General features: G+C 49.9%; 1 protein-coding gene across 3 annotated transcripts in view; it reads left to right on the top strand.

Moving 5' to 3' along the window:
- SBNO2 (strawberry notch homolog 2) overlaps nt 1-15,878 on the top strand; it is a 111,821-nt gene that overhangs the window by 82,186 nt on the left and 13,757 nt on the right. For all 3 annotated transcript variants that reach the window (XM_054013626.1, XM_054013625.1, XM_054013627.1), the window contains 15 exons: nt 275-435; nt 935-1,068; nt 1,599-1,689; nt 3,417-3,560; nt 4,187-4,304; nt 4,889-4,994; nt 5,626-5,779; nt 6,741-6,917; nt 7,749-7,846; nt 10,786-10,868; nt 11,988-12,188; nt 12,899-13,074; nt 13,918-14,049; nt 14,635-14,770; nt 15,668-15,780. In XM_054013626.1, the coding sequence (XP_053869601.1) occupies nt 275-435; nt 935-1,068; nt 1,599-1,689; nt 3,417-3,560; nt 4,187-4,304; nt 4,889-4,994; nt 5,626-5,779; nt 6,741-6,917; nt 7,749-7,846; nt 10,786-10,868; nt 11,988-12,188; nt 12,899-13,074; nt 13,918-14,049; nt 14,635-14,770; nt 15,668-15,780 (2,024 nt within the window). The remainder of the gene's footprint in view (nt 1-274; nt 436-934; nt 1,069-1,598; nt 1,690-3,416; nt 3,561-4,186; nt 4,305-4,888; nt 4,995-5,625; nt 5,780-6,740; nt 6,918-7,748; nt 7,847-10,785; nt 10,869-11,987; nt 12,189-12,898; nt 13,075-13,917; nt 14,050-14,634; nt 14,771-15,667; nt 15,781-15,878) is intronic.

Genomic DNA, 15,878 nt, shown 5'->3' with positions numbered 1-15,878 from the left:
CCCAGGAATCCTTTTGCCAAAGGGAGCAAAGGGCAGTGTTTAGAAGAAACATATCGTCAGGACCTCTTTGTTCTATTCCCAACTCTGCTGCTGGCTGACTGGCCTTGGGGAAGTCACTTAACCTCTTTGCCTCAGTTCCCCCTCTGGAAGATGGGGATAACGCTTAGCACTCGGGTGTTGGGAAGTTTGTGAAGTGCTTTGAGGTCCTTGGACAAAATGCTCCATAGAAGTGCAAACATCAGTTATTTGACTGTTTCCTGTGTCTCCCTTCCAGCTAAGATTGGGAAGCAGCACCCGGACCGCGTGGTTGAAACAAGCACTCTCTCCAGCGTTCCCCCGCCTGACATTACCTATACCCTGTCCCTTCCGAGCTCAGTTGCCGACAACGGGTTACTCTCTGCACTACAGCTGGAGGCCATCGTTTATGCCTGCCAGGTACGCCAGATCCACCTTGCTCAGCTCTCTTCCATGGGCAGATAGTAATAAAAATACACTGTGCCATTCTTAAATAACTTGTTCAGCTGAGTTTCCAAATAGCCTCTTGCATAGAAAATAGAACTTGGAAGCATTGGATTTGGACACAGATTTGAAATGCGTTGTATAAGGGCGTGTTGTCTAAAGCAGGGGGACTGGGAGTGAAGACTCATGGGACCTGATTTTCAAAGGTGCCAAGTGCCCTCTGCTCCCATTGACTTCAGCTGGAATTGCGGGTGCTCAGCATGTCTGACGATCAGGCCCTGAGGACCTATTCCCTGCTCTGCCGCTGTGTTGTCACTTAACTCTCCAGGCTTCAGTTTACTTTGAGACGTTTGCAAGACCTGCCTCCGTGGGAGCTGTGAGGGTTAATTGGTGAAGTGCTCTGAGCTCCTCAGATGAAAGGTGCTAGCAAAGGGCGAATCAGGGTTAATTCCTAATTCTGGTTTTGAATTTGCAGCAACATGAAGTTTTACTACCCAACGGGCAGCGAGCTGGGTTCCTCATTGGGGATGGTGCTGGGGTTGGAAAGGGCAGGACAGTTGCCGGGATCATCTTTGAAAATTATCTGAAGGGCAGGAAGAAATCTCTGTGGTAAGTTTCCTTTCTTTACTGTAAGAGCTTGGAGAGTTAACTTAAGGCCAGGCGCCAGGAATTCCTGAGTGCCAGCTTTGTAGCTGACTCACTCTGTGGCCTTGGGCAAGTCATTTCCACCTCTCTGTGCCTGTCTGCTGAAAAGATTTACACTGCAGGGGAGATGTGAGGATTAATCATTGTTAGTACAACACTTTGGAGAGGCAAATCCCGGACCAAGTGGAGAGGACACTAGAGCCTGTTCCTACTCCCTTTGAAGTCGAGGGGAGATATCCCTGGCCATGTGTAGTGCAGAATCAAGCCCCTAACAGATGGGTTTGTAGTGCAGAATCCCTGCACATCTTGTCACAAATGGCAGTTCCTGTTCAGGACTCGAGGCTGCTGTAGTATCTTGTTTTGAGGTGCATGGGAAGTTTTGCTACACCTCCAGTGTCTGTAGTCAGAACTATTGCTCTCATACTTGCAGGTGCACTAAACTCTACACAGGCTGTCTCCTCCTCAAAACAACCAGCTCCTCTGCTTTCTTTTAGGTTCAGCGTCTCCAATGATCTCAAGTATGATGCTGAAAGAGACCTGAAGGACATTGATGCCCCCAACATTCCTGTACATGCTTTAAACAAGGTAGGGAGAAGAATTCAAGACCATTTTTTTGGTGAGGGAGGGAGGAAGCCCATTACTGGCAGCTGGTAGGTGAAATGATCCTAAACAAAGCATGTGACTCACCTGTCCTTGCCTTCGTGTCGTGTTCGTGCTACAGACAATAGCAATCAGTGGCCTGGTTATTGTTACTGTCCTTGCCCTGTGCTGTTTCCACTGTAGACTCTCCTGCCGTATTTACATACGTGTGATGCTCCTGTGTTGCTTTGGGAACTTTGATTTCTGCAAATCTAAGCAGAGGCTCAACGCGAGTGTAGTGGCAGGGCCACGTGGCGTGTGCATCATGTTTATTGTTCCTGGAGTGGTTTTGTAATGGCAAATGTTGGACCTGGTACAGCTGTATTGTTAAGACCTTATTATTCGGCAATTCCAGGCCCCAGGGAAGAACAGTCAATGGGCCCCTAGCCTGCGCGGACGTGGTCTGCATGTCTGGTGCCTAGCGAGCTGCTGCCGCCTGCGCTGGCTGAGTGTGCTCTTCCGGCACGGCCAGGGCTTCCACATGCCTGCCCGGCTGCCTTTGCCGCCACCGGTACCACCCCGCGCGCACCTGTCCTGCTGCCCACGTGGGCAATTTAAAAGGGCTTGGGGTTGCCACTGTAGTGGCCGGGGGCCCCCAGGCCCTTTTAAATTGCCCAGGCCCTCGACCCCTGTCAGCGGGCCTGCCCTTTTCTGATCTTGTTGGGGAAGAGGGACATACAAATCCAAGTTTTCTCCCTGTAGGGGCTGCCAAGCATGCAGTGCTGTGGACTCTCTAAACATGCATCTAATTTCAATCCAGCTAAGTTAGTGCATCTCTTAACCATCTCCTTTTAACGGTCAGTGTCAAGCAGGCATGAAAATTAAATTGCCACTTAAAGGAAACTGCCAGTGCTAAGTAGTAATTGTTCAGCAAGATATTCCATACCCCTGTTCTAGTCTCCAGATCATTCACAACCAGCTTGAACCTGTCAAGCTGCCTGCTAGTTTCTCAGAATGTTTGTGGCCTGATTTTCAGAGGCATCGAGCCCCCACAATTCCCATTTAAATCAATAGAATGCGCGTGTGGTCAGAACCTCTTAAATCAGCCAATTAGTCCATTGAGCCCACTGTGTCCTCAGAATCTAAAGGGCTCTGAATAGCACTTTCTTCAAATTGAGGGGTATCTTTTTCCTTCCTATAATTAACTTAGTTACAGATGAAGTCTAATGGTCCTGGAAGCTAAACAATAATCTCCCCCTCAGTCAAACAGGAAGCCATCTCTAAAAAAGGAAACAAACCAGAGGAGAGGATATTTAAAATAAAAACAGTTTAAGCATTCTACGCCATTGATTAAAAAGAATTAAGTGACTTCGGTCAGCCAAGAAATTGAAGTCCAAGTAAAGTTTCCACTCTTCGTTAAAATGCATGCGGAGGTGCGCACATGCTGACGATTGGAGGGATATATGTAGGAATTTAAAGTCCCCTCATCATGGCATCTCTGTGCCAAATACTAGCATTAAAGAAGTCAGTTATTACCAGGTTTTCTTCCCCACTCTCTTCCCATATGGGCTCTGTGATGTGGCAATTCTTATAAAAAGCAGATGTGTACGCCCTGTATCGTCACATTAAAAAGTCATCTGCCTTCACCAGTTTTGGGTTTGGACAGGGGATGGAATCAAATGAGCTATAAATAGCATTGTAAGTGACCTCTTTCTTTTTCCTTTCCCCTGTAGATTAAATATGGTGACACAGCTACCTCAGAAGGAGTCCTGTTTGCCACTTATTCTGCTCTGATTGGTGAAAGCCAGGCAGGCGGACAGCACAGGACGCGATTAAAGCAGATTTTGGACTGGTGCAGGGAGAACTTCGACGGAGTTGTATCCTAGAGAAATAGCAACATGCTTGTAATTGTGCTTCCAAAGTGAACAAAGATCACCGAGAGCACGGCTATCCGCTTGGGGCTTGTGGTGGATGTTCCAGTGGTGTAAGGAGCGGGCGTGGGGGGGCGGGGGGGGGAAGCCCTCAGTTCTCAGTTCTCAGTTCTCCAGAAAACAGTGTAGCTGTGGAACGGGTGGGCATTTCAAAAAAATCGAAGTGATTTAGGAGCACAGTTCCCATTAAAAGTCACTAGCCTTTGTGTTACTGAGGCCCATTTGAAAATCCCCCCAGTGAGAGTGCCAGCGGGTGAGCACGGGGAGAGTCAGGGGTGTATTTGAGTAACAAGCATTTTCAGCTTTCATCCCCCTTGGCCTGTGTTCGGGTAGTGGGGCATCATTCAATAGGAAATAACAGGGTGGAGATTTACCACAGACTTTGGAAAGCCGGGGCCCGGGGAGAGTGGAGTACAAGGCCACACGCTGAATGTTTGATGGAGGTTCAGTTCCACTGGAGGGACGTGGATAGTATTTTTCTCTCTTCGCCCAGCCATTATCAGCATTAGTATTTATTTGTATTCCCGTAGCAGACTGCGCGTCCTTTCTCCTTGACGAACATTCCCTTGCAGATTGTGTTTGATGAATGCCACAAAGCCAAAAATGCCAGCTCCACTAAAATGGGCAAAGCAGTGTTGGACCTTCAGAACAAACTGCCTGGAGCTAGGGTCGTCTACGCCAGTGCCACAGGTGAGAGTCTGTCCCATGTCATTCCCAAGACCCCAGGTATAAACATGCAAGAAGCTGCCCAATGCTCCAGTCTTCCCCACGCGGAAGATGTCCATAGCCCAGGTTAACTGCTATGGGGCTGTTACAAAAAACACATGTTGTAAAATTCAATTTTAAACAGCAGAAATGGACGCTCCTAGAGGGTGTGATGAAGCATCAGATGCTCTAATCCCGTGTTTCATCTTAACGCAAAGGACGGCAAAGCAGGACTCCTAGATTCTGTTCCCAACTCTGCCACTGATCTGCCATGTGATCTTTGGGCAAGTCACTTTAACTTCCCTCTGCCTGTTTATTCATCTGTATAGTAACGCTGACCTGATGGGTGTATTGTGAGGATTAGCGTTTGTAAAGCTCCCTGAAGCCTCTGCTGAAAGGCACTGTGGAAGTGTGAGGAATAACCCTCCTTTTTAAAATGCTTACATATGTTTCTAAGCTCTCCAGAGTGAGGGTTCACTTGAAGCCTGCTGCCCGTCACTTGAAGAGGTTGCCTGAGGCAAAACTATTTATAGTTGTGTCTTTGCTAATAGCACATTCTCTTCATACAGGTGCCTCTGAGCCAAAAAACATGATTTACATGAGCCGGCTAGGGATCTGGGGGGAGGGAACCCCTTTCAGAGCGTTTGATGAATTCCTCCATGCAATTGAAAAGAGGTAGGTCATGGGAGACCTTTCTGGTTTTCCCTTCCACTAATCCTGTATTTGGCAACAGCCTTCATTTGGGTTGGGGAAAAACCACTGGCTTTGAACCAGTAGCTTACTGGCTGTGTCGTTTCAGCTCCCTTGTGATATGCAATGTATCTGGCTAATACATTCCAAGCCATCCCACAAATCTTACAGCGAAGGCTTTGTCCCTATTTCATGACGGGTGTTAAATGCTACAGTAACTGCCAATATCTCTGCAGAATAAAAGGAAAAATGATTTTTTTATTGGGCCAGGCAGTGAGGAAAGCAATGCAGTGTGATGGTTAGCAGAGGGGATTTACAGTCAGGCCCCTGACACTCTTTCTGTTTCGGTCACAGACTCAGTAGGGTGTGGGAAAACAGAAAGGTGAAGTGACTCACCCACCTGTGAAATGGGGATAAGGCCTGCTATGCAAATGCCAGGATTGTGCGGTCCAGTCTATTATGATTTGAAGACCACTTAAGCAAGATGCCAAAGCAAAACCTCCAAGAGGTTCTGAATCTCCAGACAAGCCTACTCCATGCGGGCACTGTGCAGGGGAAAGGGATTTCACAACTGGCTGTGTCTCTCTCTCCTCCCCCTCCCTCCCTTTCTGCGCAGGGGTGTGGGTGCAATGGAAATTGTGGCTATGGACATGAAAGTGAGCGGCATGTACATCGCCAGGCAGCTCAGTTTCTCTGGAGTCACTTTCAAGATCGAGGAAATCCCACTGGAGCGGCCGCACCAGCTTGTCTACAACAAAGCAGCGCAGCTGGTGAGCCAGTGTTTCTCTGTAGATCCCCAGCCTCCCACATTCCTCCCCAGAGGGCTACTGTCTAATCCTGTGTTCTGTTTCTGGGGGGGGGGGTGGAGGGGGGTTGTGAAGAGGAATATTTTACTCAAGGCGTTGAATCCATGTAACTCCTGCCTCATTAACAAGAGCATGGGGCTCATTCAGTCACTTGATCAGCTCAGTTGACGTTGTGACGGAGGACTTGTTGGCGTGGATTGATTTTTCTGGTGGGCTCGTATGCAAGGTGGGGCTGGGGGGGTGTCTGCTTTTGCTGTTGTCTGTGTATATATGAAATATATATGTGTGTGTACGACCAGGTCTTCAGAGGGAGGAGAACGGATGACTCTTTATTTTTTACTCTGATTTTTGAACAACTTTCTAGTGTGTTTCAAACATTAGGTGCTGAATACTGGTAGAGTCTCATTAGTATTAATTATCGTTTGTATTGTGGTAGCACCTAAGAGCTGAAGTCATGGGCCAGGATCACTTTGTGCTAGGTGCTGTAGAGATGCAGAACAGAGTTTAATCATACTCCTTAATCAGCACATGGGAGGATGTAATGGGACATTAGAATAGCTGCAACCCAAAATTTAGGTTTGATTTTTTTAAAAAAGAATGGGTGGTGTTAGCTTATAAAATTTAAAGAAATATTTCAGTGGCTGCTGCTGCTTCTTTCATGTCATCGTAAATGGCCTTTGCTCGGATTTAACAATTCCCTTGCAGTGTTTGCAACTCAGACATTGCAGCGTTGGGCTGAGGCAGAAGGTGGAAATTGACCATCCCTTCATTGTCCTAGCTAAATGAAGCACAAGTAAACAAAGAGCATAAATAGGGAAAATAAATTTGATATTCAAAGCCCTGATCGTTTTAATAACCTTATGTGTTACGGTGACATGAGTTAGGGACTGGAGTATTAACCTGGCCCTCTTGTGTGTGCTTTCAGTGGGCAGAGGCGATGGTGGTGTTCCAGCAAGCGGCTGACTTTATTGGCTTGGAGTCTCGAAAGTCCTTGTGGGGTCAGTTCTGGTCAGCTCATCAGCGCTTCTTCAAATATCTCTGCATTGCTGCTAAAGTCCGACGCCTCGTTGAGCTTGCCAAGGAGGAGCTGGCAAAGGACAAGGTACGGTATTAGAAACCAGGTGCAAAGGGTCAATAAGCGTTAGTCCAACGACATCCGTTATGCGTGGGCATTCAGGTGAATCATCGCTGGGGATAGTCATCTTTGACACCTGGTGTCTTTCTGCAGAATAAAACCACTTTGAATGTTGAGGTCCAGACATGCGTTGTAGAGAACACAACCTCTGTACAAACTGAGGAGGGTGGGGTAAAAGACTGGAATGAGGGTATTTTCATGCACTTGGACACTAGTCCGTGATTGTGTGCAGTGAAAAGGCAGCATATATCTTCTTATATCCTTGACCTAAAGGCATCTAGCCTCCATAGGTGAAACCAGGATTTCAAGTGTTTAATTTCCCATAGTTCAGAATGAATGTTGATGTTTCTTGGCACTGTTTTATGGTAAACATGAGCAAACGTACTTGAAACAGCATTCTGAGTCGGGTTAGAGTTGAAAGATGTCCTGGATTCTCCAACTCTGCATGGTTAAATACACTTGGCATTGCATTCATTTGACTGGGCAGAGAGAGATGCTGGGGAAATCAGTTAGTTGTAATGATAAAGCATCATAACAATGTTTCTTAACATCGTGGCTGCGTGTATAACCTCAGGCACTCAGAGACAGAGGCTTCAGCGGGAGCCCAGTTTTAGAGCCAAGATATTACTGTGTGTATCTGGGAGGAGTTGGGGTTGAATGTAGAAGGTGCTGGCAAACCGTGAAACGTAATCTCTTCTGGAGCTGATAATGGTTTGCTGAGTGTTGATGCCCGGCAAAATATAGCATGACCTCATCTCGCTAACACACGGCCATGCTGCCCTTTTGATTTCTCCCCAGTGTATTGTCATCGGGCTCCAGTCCACTGGCGAAGCTCGCACCAGGGAGGTCTTGGACGAGAATGACGGGCACCTAAACTGTTTTGTCTCCGCTGCAGAGTGAGTTTAACCCCCTTGTGCTTTGAAGGGCAGGAATCCGGGGAGGCTCAAAGGCACAGTGAAGCGGGCTCTGTACCAGGGCTGCTTGCACTTTGTGGTCCTGTGAATGCAATTCCTCGAACCCTAAATGAGCTTCACATACAGAGGACACTGTTTTAAAACACTGTTTCCAAAAGTGACTTGATGTGCTGAGAGCCTTGAAATCTGAGTGCAATGGCCTTTCCTGCTCTTCCACATGCAGCTTTAGTAATGGCGGGCACACGAGGACAACCAGATGTGCAATAGCCTGCTTCGTGCACCCAGATGCAGGTTTGCATGGGCACAACAGGCGCACCCGCATTTCTGTGGGAACTTCCATCTCACCCACTCTGAAAAATGCAACCCTCAAAACTGTGAAAAGAGGAAAACTATTTTTAAAGGTACAGGATTAAAAACAAGTGAGCAAGATAATCTGATTCAGAGACAGATCTTGAGATCTTACAGACGTGCTGGAAGGTGAGATGGCACCCCAGGATTTTGGACTATCTCTTTTTGTCCCACCAGAAATCCTGGTTTCAAGAATGTTGTCTTTCAGCATCAGTCCAAAGCAGAACATTGCATTAGATTGCCTTGTCCCAGTAATGCACTAGTTTGTGGTGGTTTGGTTTATGTATTTCTACATCAGTTAATCTGAGAGCTGACTGTACCCAGTGCACAGTCTGCTGTGGACGATGAGGAACATCTTAAAAAGCACTGAGTCCCATTTTCCAAAGTATCCTGGGCACTGTAGGAGCCTAAATCCTTGGCTTTCAATGAAACTTAGGCACCTAACTCACTTAGGTGCTTTTGAAGATGATCCCCTATTCCATGAACCCTGCACATCAGGTGGCAGGAAGCCAAACTGCCTGACTGGGATAAGACCCAGGTGAGTTACATTTCCTTAGGCCCTGTGCAATCAGCAGGGCTGCTGTTAGATTATTTTTGTTTGCATCAGTTTTTATTGCTGATGAAAACAACTGGAGCAAGCTAGACTTGGTGTGAGCTATCGAAGTGCCAAGCATCCCTGCTCTTCCAGGGTATCTCAGTTTTGGCCTATGCCACGCCAGAGGCACCGGTCCAGATATGATCCCACTCCCCCAGAGCAAATACTCGCTTGTTAACTGCTGTAGAATTGAAGCAAGTCAGGCTCCAACAGCTAAGTTGATTTCTGATCTGAATTGGACATCTGCCTAACACAGGCCAGAAGAGGTCATAGTAGAGCTGGGGGTCGGGACCCCTCAGGGGGTCGCAAGGTTATTACATGGGGGATTGTGAGCTGTCAGCCTCCACCCTAAACCCCGCTTTGCCTCCAGCATTTATAAGGTGCTAAATATATAAAAAAGTGTTTTTCATTTATAAGAGGGGTCGCACTCATAGACGTGCTATGTGAAAGAGGTCACCAGTACAAACATTTGAGAACCACAGTAGTAGAGGATCCTAGTGGTCCCTCGTGACTCCTTGTTCAAAGGTGGTGCTGTTAGTGACCACTTGTGCTGGCCAGCTCTGTCCCCCTCCTGCGGGGCAGGTGTTCACTTGCTGGGCAGTACCATCTCCTAATGTGCCTGCTTCACGGTGTTCGATTGCAACTTCCTGGTTCTGAAGCCCTTCAGCAATAGGGGGGTGCTCTTAGGGGAGTGTGTTTGCAATGGAGCAGTTGCTGACAAAACAAGAAGGGAAGGACTGCTCGCTGTTTGTGCAGGGGAGTCTAGAAAACTTTGTTAATGGGGTTTCAGTGGAGGAGAAGGAGAAAACACAGATGGTCAGGAGAATAGCAAACTGGATTTCATGGCAAGGAGACTCAGAACCTGAATCCTGGCTTGAAGGAAGCAAAGTGACCGTCAGGCTTCTCTGGGTCTCAGCTCTGTACCCAGAGCCAGTCCAGCACTGAGGGCAAAGGGCCTTTCCAGTACCGCATAATAGGTATTGTTTAACTCCCACTCTGGTCTGAGAGCCCCTCCTCTATTCCCCAAATACCCCGTCTCACAGCAGGTGGGAATCATGCCCATACCTCTCAGCTGTTGCTTTCAACATTTGTTTCAGCCCAAGCTCATTTAGCGCTGTCTCCTCATTGCACATGGGCCCAGTCCCTCCCAATCCAGCCGGCATTGAAGCATTTACTCTTTCGTTTGCAGTACAGCCCACAAAAGCATCCATTTGATTTCCACCTCTTCCGATTTTTCCATCCACCTAGACCCACAGTGTGTTCCATGTTTTGTCACTGGCCTTTACCTTGCGGGCAAGTAGTTCTGCTTTAGGTTAATCAAAGCACGTTCGTTAGACAGCCGTGACCCAGAGGCTCCGCCATTTCAGGCAGGTCAGTTACATGGCACAGGGTTGGAACCGCTAGCCCACATAACACCCAGAGAAGATGTTGGATGTTGGAACGTACTGGATTTTGCAGTAACAACTTCCAAACATAGAGAGCGTCACACTTAAACCTTGCTCTCAGTTACCCTGACGTTTGTGCTGTTTTGGCCTGTCCCATGGGCGCGTGATGCCCATGGCATTTTGTGTTTATATTGCAACAGCTCCCTGGCACGGCTGGGCTGCCTCCATTCAGCAGGAGTAGCAGGCAGTCTAAAGCAGAGAGCATTTCTCACCACAGCATTCACTCCGTGTGCATGCTATAAGGCTGAGGTCCTGCTGGAGCGAGCCAAGCTCTCTTGTTTCACTCGCGCTGTTTGCCATCAGAACCCTCTGGTGAAATGCAGCCTCCTCCTCTCCATTTGAGTTGCTGTGATTCCTCAGATCCAAGCTGTACTAATCGATAATTGTTCAGGACTCACTAACAGTTAGAGAATGCTTGGTTTAGCCCATTTTCCCATTAAATATATCGATCTCTTAAATACCCATTGATACATTATAACCAGTAGATGTTCCTACTCCTGGTAGCTAGAATAAATTTTGCATCTTACTTTCAGAGGCGTCTTTCTATCACTAATTCAGAAGCACTTTCCTTCAACCAAAAGAAAGAGAGAAAAAGGAACTGGCATTAAAAGAAAACGTAAGACCGCCTTCCACCGCCCAACGTCTGACCTCCTGCCTTTCCGCCTCGCCCCAGCTACTCAGCCTTTTCGTCTCCTTTTCCCTTCCCCACTTCATGCTTTGCCTTGGTTTGGGTTTGCCCTCCCTTAGATCCCTTGCTACAGTCTCTCACCCTAGGCATGTCGCTAGTTACAGCTCTCCATGTCATCTTTTCCCCCCGCAACTCACCTCCCTTCCACCAAATCACTTCCTAGCCCCTGGGATTGCCCAGTAGCCATGCCCTTTCCCCCTGCAATGCAGACTGCTAGACTGACAGGCAGATTTTGCTAGACTCCCAGCTGCACATCTGAGGCCCTCTTGCAGCCAAGGGGTTTTTCTCCTCTACCCCTTACATATAGGGTGGCAGGTGCCCTGGAAAATACTCAGTTATCTACCCTATTCCTGGCTGCGGCTGCAGGTAAGAACTGTCTCCTGTACCACCTGTGTTCCCTCTGTGCTGGGTTCCTTTGCAAGCAGGCTGGATCCTAGCTCTCATGCCCATGGTGACATGTGGGAAGTGGGATATGGCAAAAGGGGGAAGAGGAGAGAGTGGTAAAGGCTGATTTACAGAGATTGCCCAGGCAAACTACTGCCTGAGCACCAACTGCTTGGGTTTCCTGCCAGCTGAGACCAACGGACCTGTAACGTCTTGCATGGCTGGGGCATTTCTCACTGTGCTGGGAATTCAGTCCTGATGCGACTGGTTTTCCTTCCTGAAACACCAATGCACCAGCCCCTCTCTTTGCCTAAAGATTTTCCTTTAGGGATAGCTAAGCCTGTGGGTTCTTTCCCCACAAGGGGAGAAGAGGAAAGTAGCTGCAATTCTGCTTTGCTAACACATGGCCAGGTGAGAGCAAGGTGCAGTTTGCACATTGCCATGTGGCCGTCTTCAGCCCTGGTAAAAGACTGGCTCGCTCTTCCTCTCTCTCTTTTTCCCCCATGCCCAAACGTCTGCCTCTCTCTGATCTGCCTTTCGCTTGGGGCAACCTTAGCTCCCTATGACCTCTCCTCCATTCTCTGAGCCAGTGCTTGCTGTTCTGTGCTGACCTGCCCCGCGGGCCCTCTCCCCCCCGCTGATGCGGCTCGCTCTCCCTCACAGGGAAGCAGAAAGGCCGCTGTGCGAAGGCCCTGAAAGGCATGTACGACATGGCGGGCGTGATCAAGATCAGCGACGACAGCAGCACTGATTCGGAGGTGGGGCTGGACAGCGACTTCAACTCCTCCCCGGAGTCCCTGTTCGACAACGACGAGGTCATCTTTGTCGAACAAACCTACAACGGCTTCACACCTGAAGACAGAGGTGAGCCAGGCTGGTGCGCTGGGGTTAATTCCTTCCCAGGCCAGGGACAAGCCAGGCATTTGGGGGAGGTCAGGGGACAAGGGTCTGGGCTTATCCTGGTCTCGTACATGTGCAGAATAACATTCCAAATGGATGTAATCCCACGTGGGACAGCGGCGCTGAAATCTGATACAGGCGTTTCTCATGGTGTCTCCCCGGGGACAGTGAGGGTCCTGTTGTGTGGGAGTGGCCATGCTTCCTTGGCAGGGATTGGCCGGCTGTCGCACCCACCAGCTCAGAGCCGGTCCTTGCGTCTCTTTAGGGAGGTTGAGGAAATGGTACCTGCACACTTCTGACTTCCAGGCTAACGCAGACTTGCTTGTCTATCTTGCACTGCCCAGGTGGGGGAGTCCCCACTCCCGCGTTAAAAGCAAACTGACGTTTGTATAATAGAGTGATTGGCTTGTAGCTGATTTATACCTAGTTGTGGTCAGACTTGGGGGGTGGGGTGGAGTGTAGAATACCAGCCTGCGTGAGAGATCTGTCCTGCTACGTACTCATCAACACACGCCCAGCAGCAGTCCTTACTCTCTCAATCAGACCCCTCCTCTCTTGAGCCTCAATCTGGGTCGCTCTATGGTTCTTCTTCACACTGGTCCCAAGCTCTGTGGCTGCTGTGTTCCTTGCCATCCCCTGGCTGGACTCTAAGCACCCACCTTTCAACATTGCAGGCATTTTGCACTTGCCAGGGTCCCAGAAGGATGTGCATGGCCCGGGAGTGCTAGAACACGTGGAGAAAATGAAACAGGACCTCCTATCAAAAGTAAAAGCACTGGGCAAAGAGCTACCTCTCAATACCTTGGATGAGCTGATTAATCACTTTGGGGGCCCGGAGTACGTGGCAGAGGTATGTCGTATTATGGTCGCCTGGCATTGGACACTGCAGCTCAACCACTAGAGGGGGCCATAATGCCAGCCCTTGGAGAGGTTGAGTTGTGCTCCCAGCCCCACGGTTGGTTCACATCTGAGCGGGCCGCTGGCTAACATCATAGCTCCTGTGGGCTAAGGCCATGTCTACACTACTGCTTACATCGGCAAAACGTATGTCGCTCGGGTGTGAAAAACCACCCCCTTGAGCGACATCAGTTTCGCCGACCGAAGCGCTGGTGTCCACAGCTCTCCTGCTGACAGCTACTCCCTCATTGAAGGTGGTTAAATTATGTCAACGGGAGAGCTCTCCCCTGTCGGCACAGGGCAGCTCCGCGGGAGATCTTACAGCAACGCAGCTGCATTGGGATAGCTATAAGGTCTCTAGTGTAGACATGGCCTTAGTTCCTGACCATGCCTGTCCAGTGTGTGATGGCGGGGTAGGAGGAGCTCCCTGAGGGATCCCCGCCCCTTTATGCTTTATGCATTATCTTCCTCACCTTGAGACCCTGGGTTGTAACCCCCTTCTTCCCAATCCAGGACTGGCTGGGACTCCCTACTACTTATTTACTGTGCTCTTGGCACTTCCTTACTGTGATCTTGGACTAGTTACTTCACTGCCTCAGTTTCCCTAATTGTAAAAAGTAGTCTCCAGGGCAAAAATTCCCTTCGGAAGCAGTTTATTACTCCAGGTCTGGCCAGTATAGACCCTTGCCCATGTGTCTGCCATAACATTTACTTCCCAAATGCTCCATTTCACCCTTGCGCCCCCACTCTGTCTGTCTCTCATTAATGACTTGTTTCTTCCCTGGCGGCCATGTAGATGACTGGCCGGAAAGGCCGGGTGGTGAGCAGACCTGACGGCTCCGTCATGTATGAGTCCCGGGCTGAGCAGGGCCTCTCCATAGACCACGTCAACCTGAAGGAGAAGGAGCGCTTTATGAGTGGGGAAAAGGTGAATGAGGCTCTGAACCAGAGACCCCTGCAGCTGCACACTGGAGAAGCTATGGATTGGCATAGTGCTTGTGGGCGGCTATCCCAGATGCATGATGGGACCTTGCAGTCACTACCTTGCCCCAGATGTGTGTGCCTGTCTCCGTCAGTCCCTTTGCGCTTCACCCCGGAAGCCTGGCACTTGACCATTCGCTTTCCAGAGGAGAGCTGGGCGTGACTGTAGAACCTAGAAATGCTGCTCTTGCAGTGGCCAGAGGGGGCACTGCAGAGTGTCCTGTGGGACTGCCTGCCCCAGGGTCTGAACACCCTGCTGGCCCTAGGATGGAGGCCAAGGATACAGATCTCTACATGAGCTGGGCAGAGCACTAGACAGCTGTGCCAACCCCTCAGGCCCATAAAACGAATATGAACTGTGCTGGCTTGACCTGCCGGGAAGTGACACGGAGGCAGGGGGCCTTCTGTGGGTCAGGACAGACTGTGTCCTGGGATTTCTCTGGGCCTGCCCCTGACTGCTTTCCATGTAGCCGTTCTCCCAGATCTCTGAGAATACCATTGCATCTCCTCACTCCTGCTGTGTCTCTCTCAGCTCGTAGCAATAATCTCCGAGGCCTCCAGCTCAGGGATCTCTCTCCAAGCAGACAGGCGGGTGAGGAACCAGAAGCGCCGGGTCCACATGACACTGGAACTGCCCTGGAGTGCAGACCGAGCCATACAGCAGTTTGGTAAGCCCCGAACATTCTCAGTCACTTTCTCCCTCTGCTCATCGGCTATAGGGTGTAGTTCAGCCCTGTGATTTTCTAGCAGCCCTGCAAACGAAACACCCGCCTGGCCGCCTTCTGGAGCCACAGGGAGTCCAGTTGTGTTCAGTGGCACAAAGGGCTAGCCCCAGTAACACGGGGCTCATGCAGCCTGCCAGGACCCGTCCAGGCACAAGGCAGCTGTGATCAACTTTCCTTCAGGGAAAGATGCAGAGCTGCCTTGGGGTGGGGTGTAGTTGATAAAGGGGGAGGGGTAGCTTATCTGTGGGAGTAGAGCACTGGGCTGGTGCACTGGCTGCTCCCCCCAGATCCTGTTCTGGGTCCCATCTTGGTACGTAGGGGACACTTGTCAATGCCAAAGAACCTTTGAACTGGAATAACTAGAGGTGCTGCCCATGTGTAGGGGGAAGTGAAGGGCTGGACTGGAGTGTCAGCTCATGGTGCACCCAGGATTGGGATGCATCGGCAGAGTTGTGTGTGTGTGAAGCTAGCATGGCACCCGACCATGCTCTGTGCCTGGGGTGAAGCCAGCCCTCTCCTCACAAGAGCAGTAGAGGAAATGAATGTACGACTCCACTTTAAAACTTGAGTGATTTTGTGACTGGCCACCCTGCTGTGATCCTGGAGAGGTCAGGGCAGCAGCCCTGCTCTGGCAGTGCCAGGTGGGAAGGTCTGGCAGCACAAAGCCGATGAGAGAAGCTATGTCCCCCCTCCCCAGAAAAGAAGCGTTGGGGTTGGTTTCAAGGCCGATAGGTGCTCTAAGGGAAGCTGCCTTGTTTGTCTGTGTTCCCCACTTCCTTCTCAGCAGCTGTTCCCATGATCGTGTCAGCTTCCACGTCATTCACCCCCATCTCTCTCCAGGTCGAACGCACCGATCGAACCAGGTCTCTGCTCCGGAGTACGTCTTCCTTATCTCTGAGCTGGCAGGGGAGAGAAGGTTCGCGTCCATCGTCGCGAAACGTTTGGAGAGCCTTGTAAGTGCCCCGGAGGATGGCTAGAAATAAAACCCATGCTGGCTGTGAACGTTTCCGAATGACTCTGCGTCTGGGGCACCTCTGGTCCCAAATAGAAC

This window comes from Malaclemys terrapin, chromosome 24 (assembly GCF_027887155.1).
Source record: "Malaclemys terrapin pileata isolate rMalTer1 chromosome 24, rMalTer1.hap1, whole genome shotgun sequence".
NCBI classification, from domain to species: Eukaryota; Metazoa; Chordata; order Testudines; family Emydidae; genus Malaclemys; species Malaclemys terrapin.
This window is presented reverse-complemented; position numbering and strand designations above follow the sequence as displayed.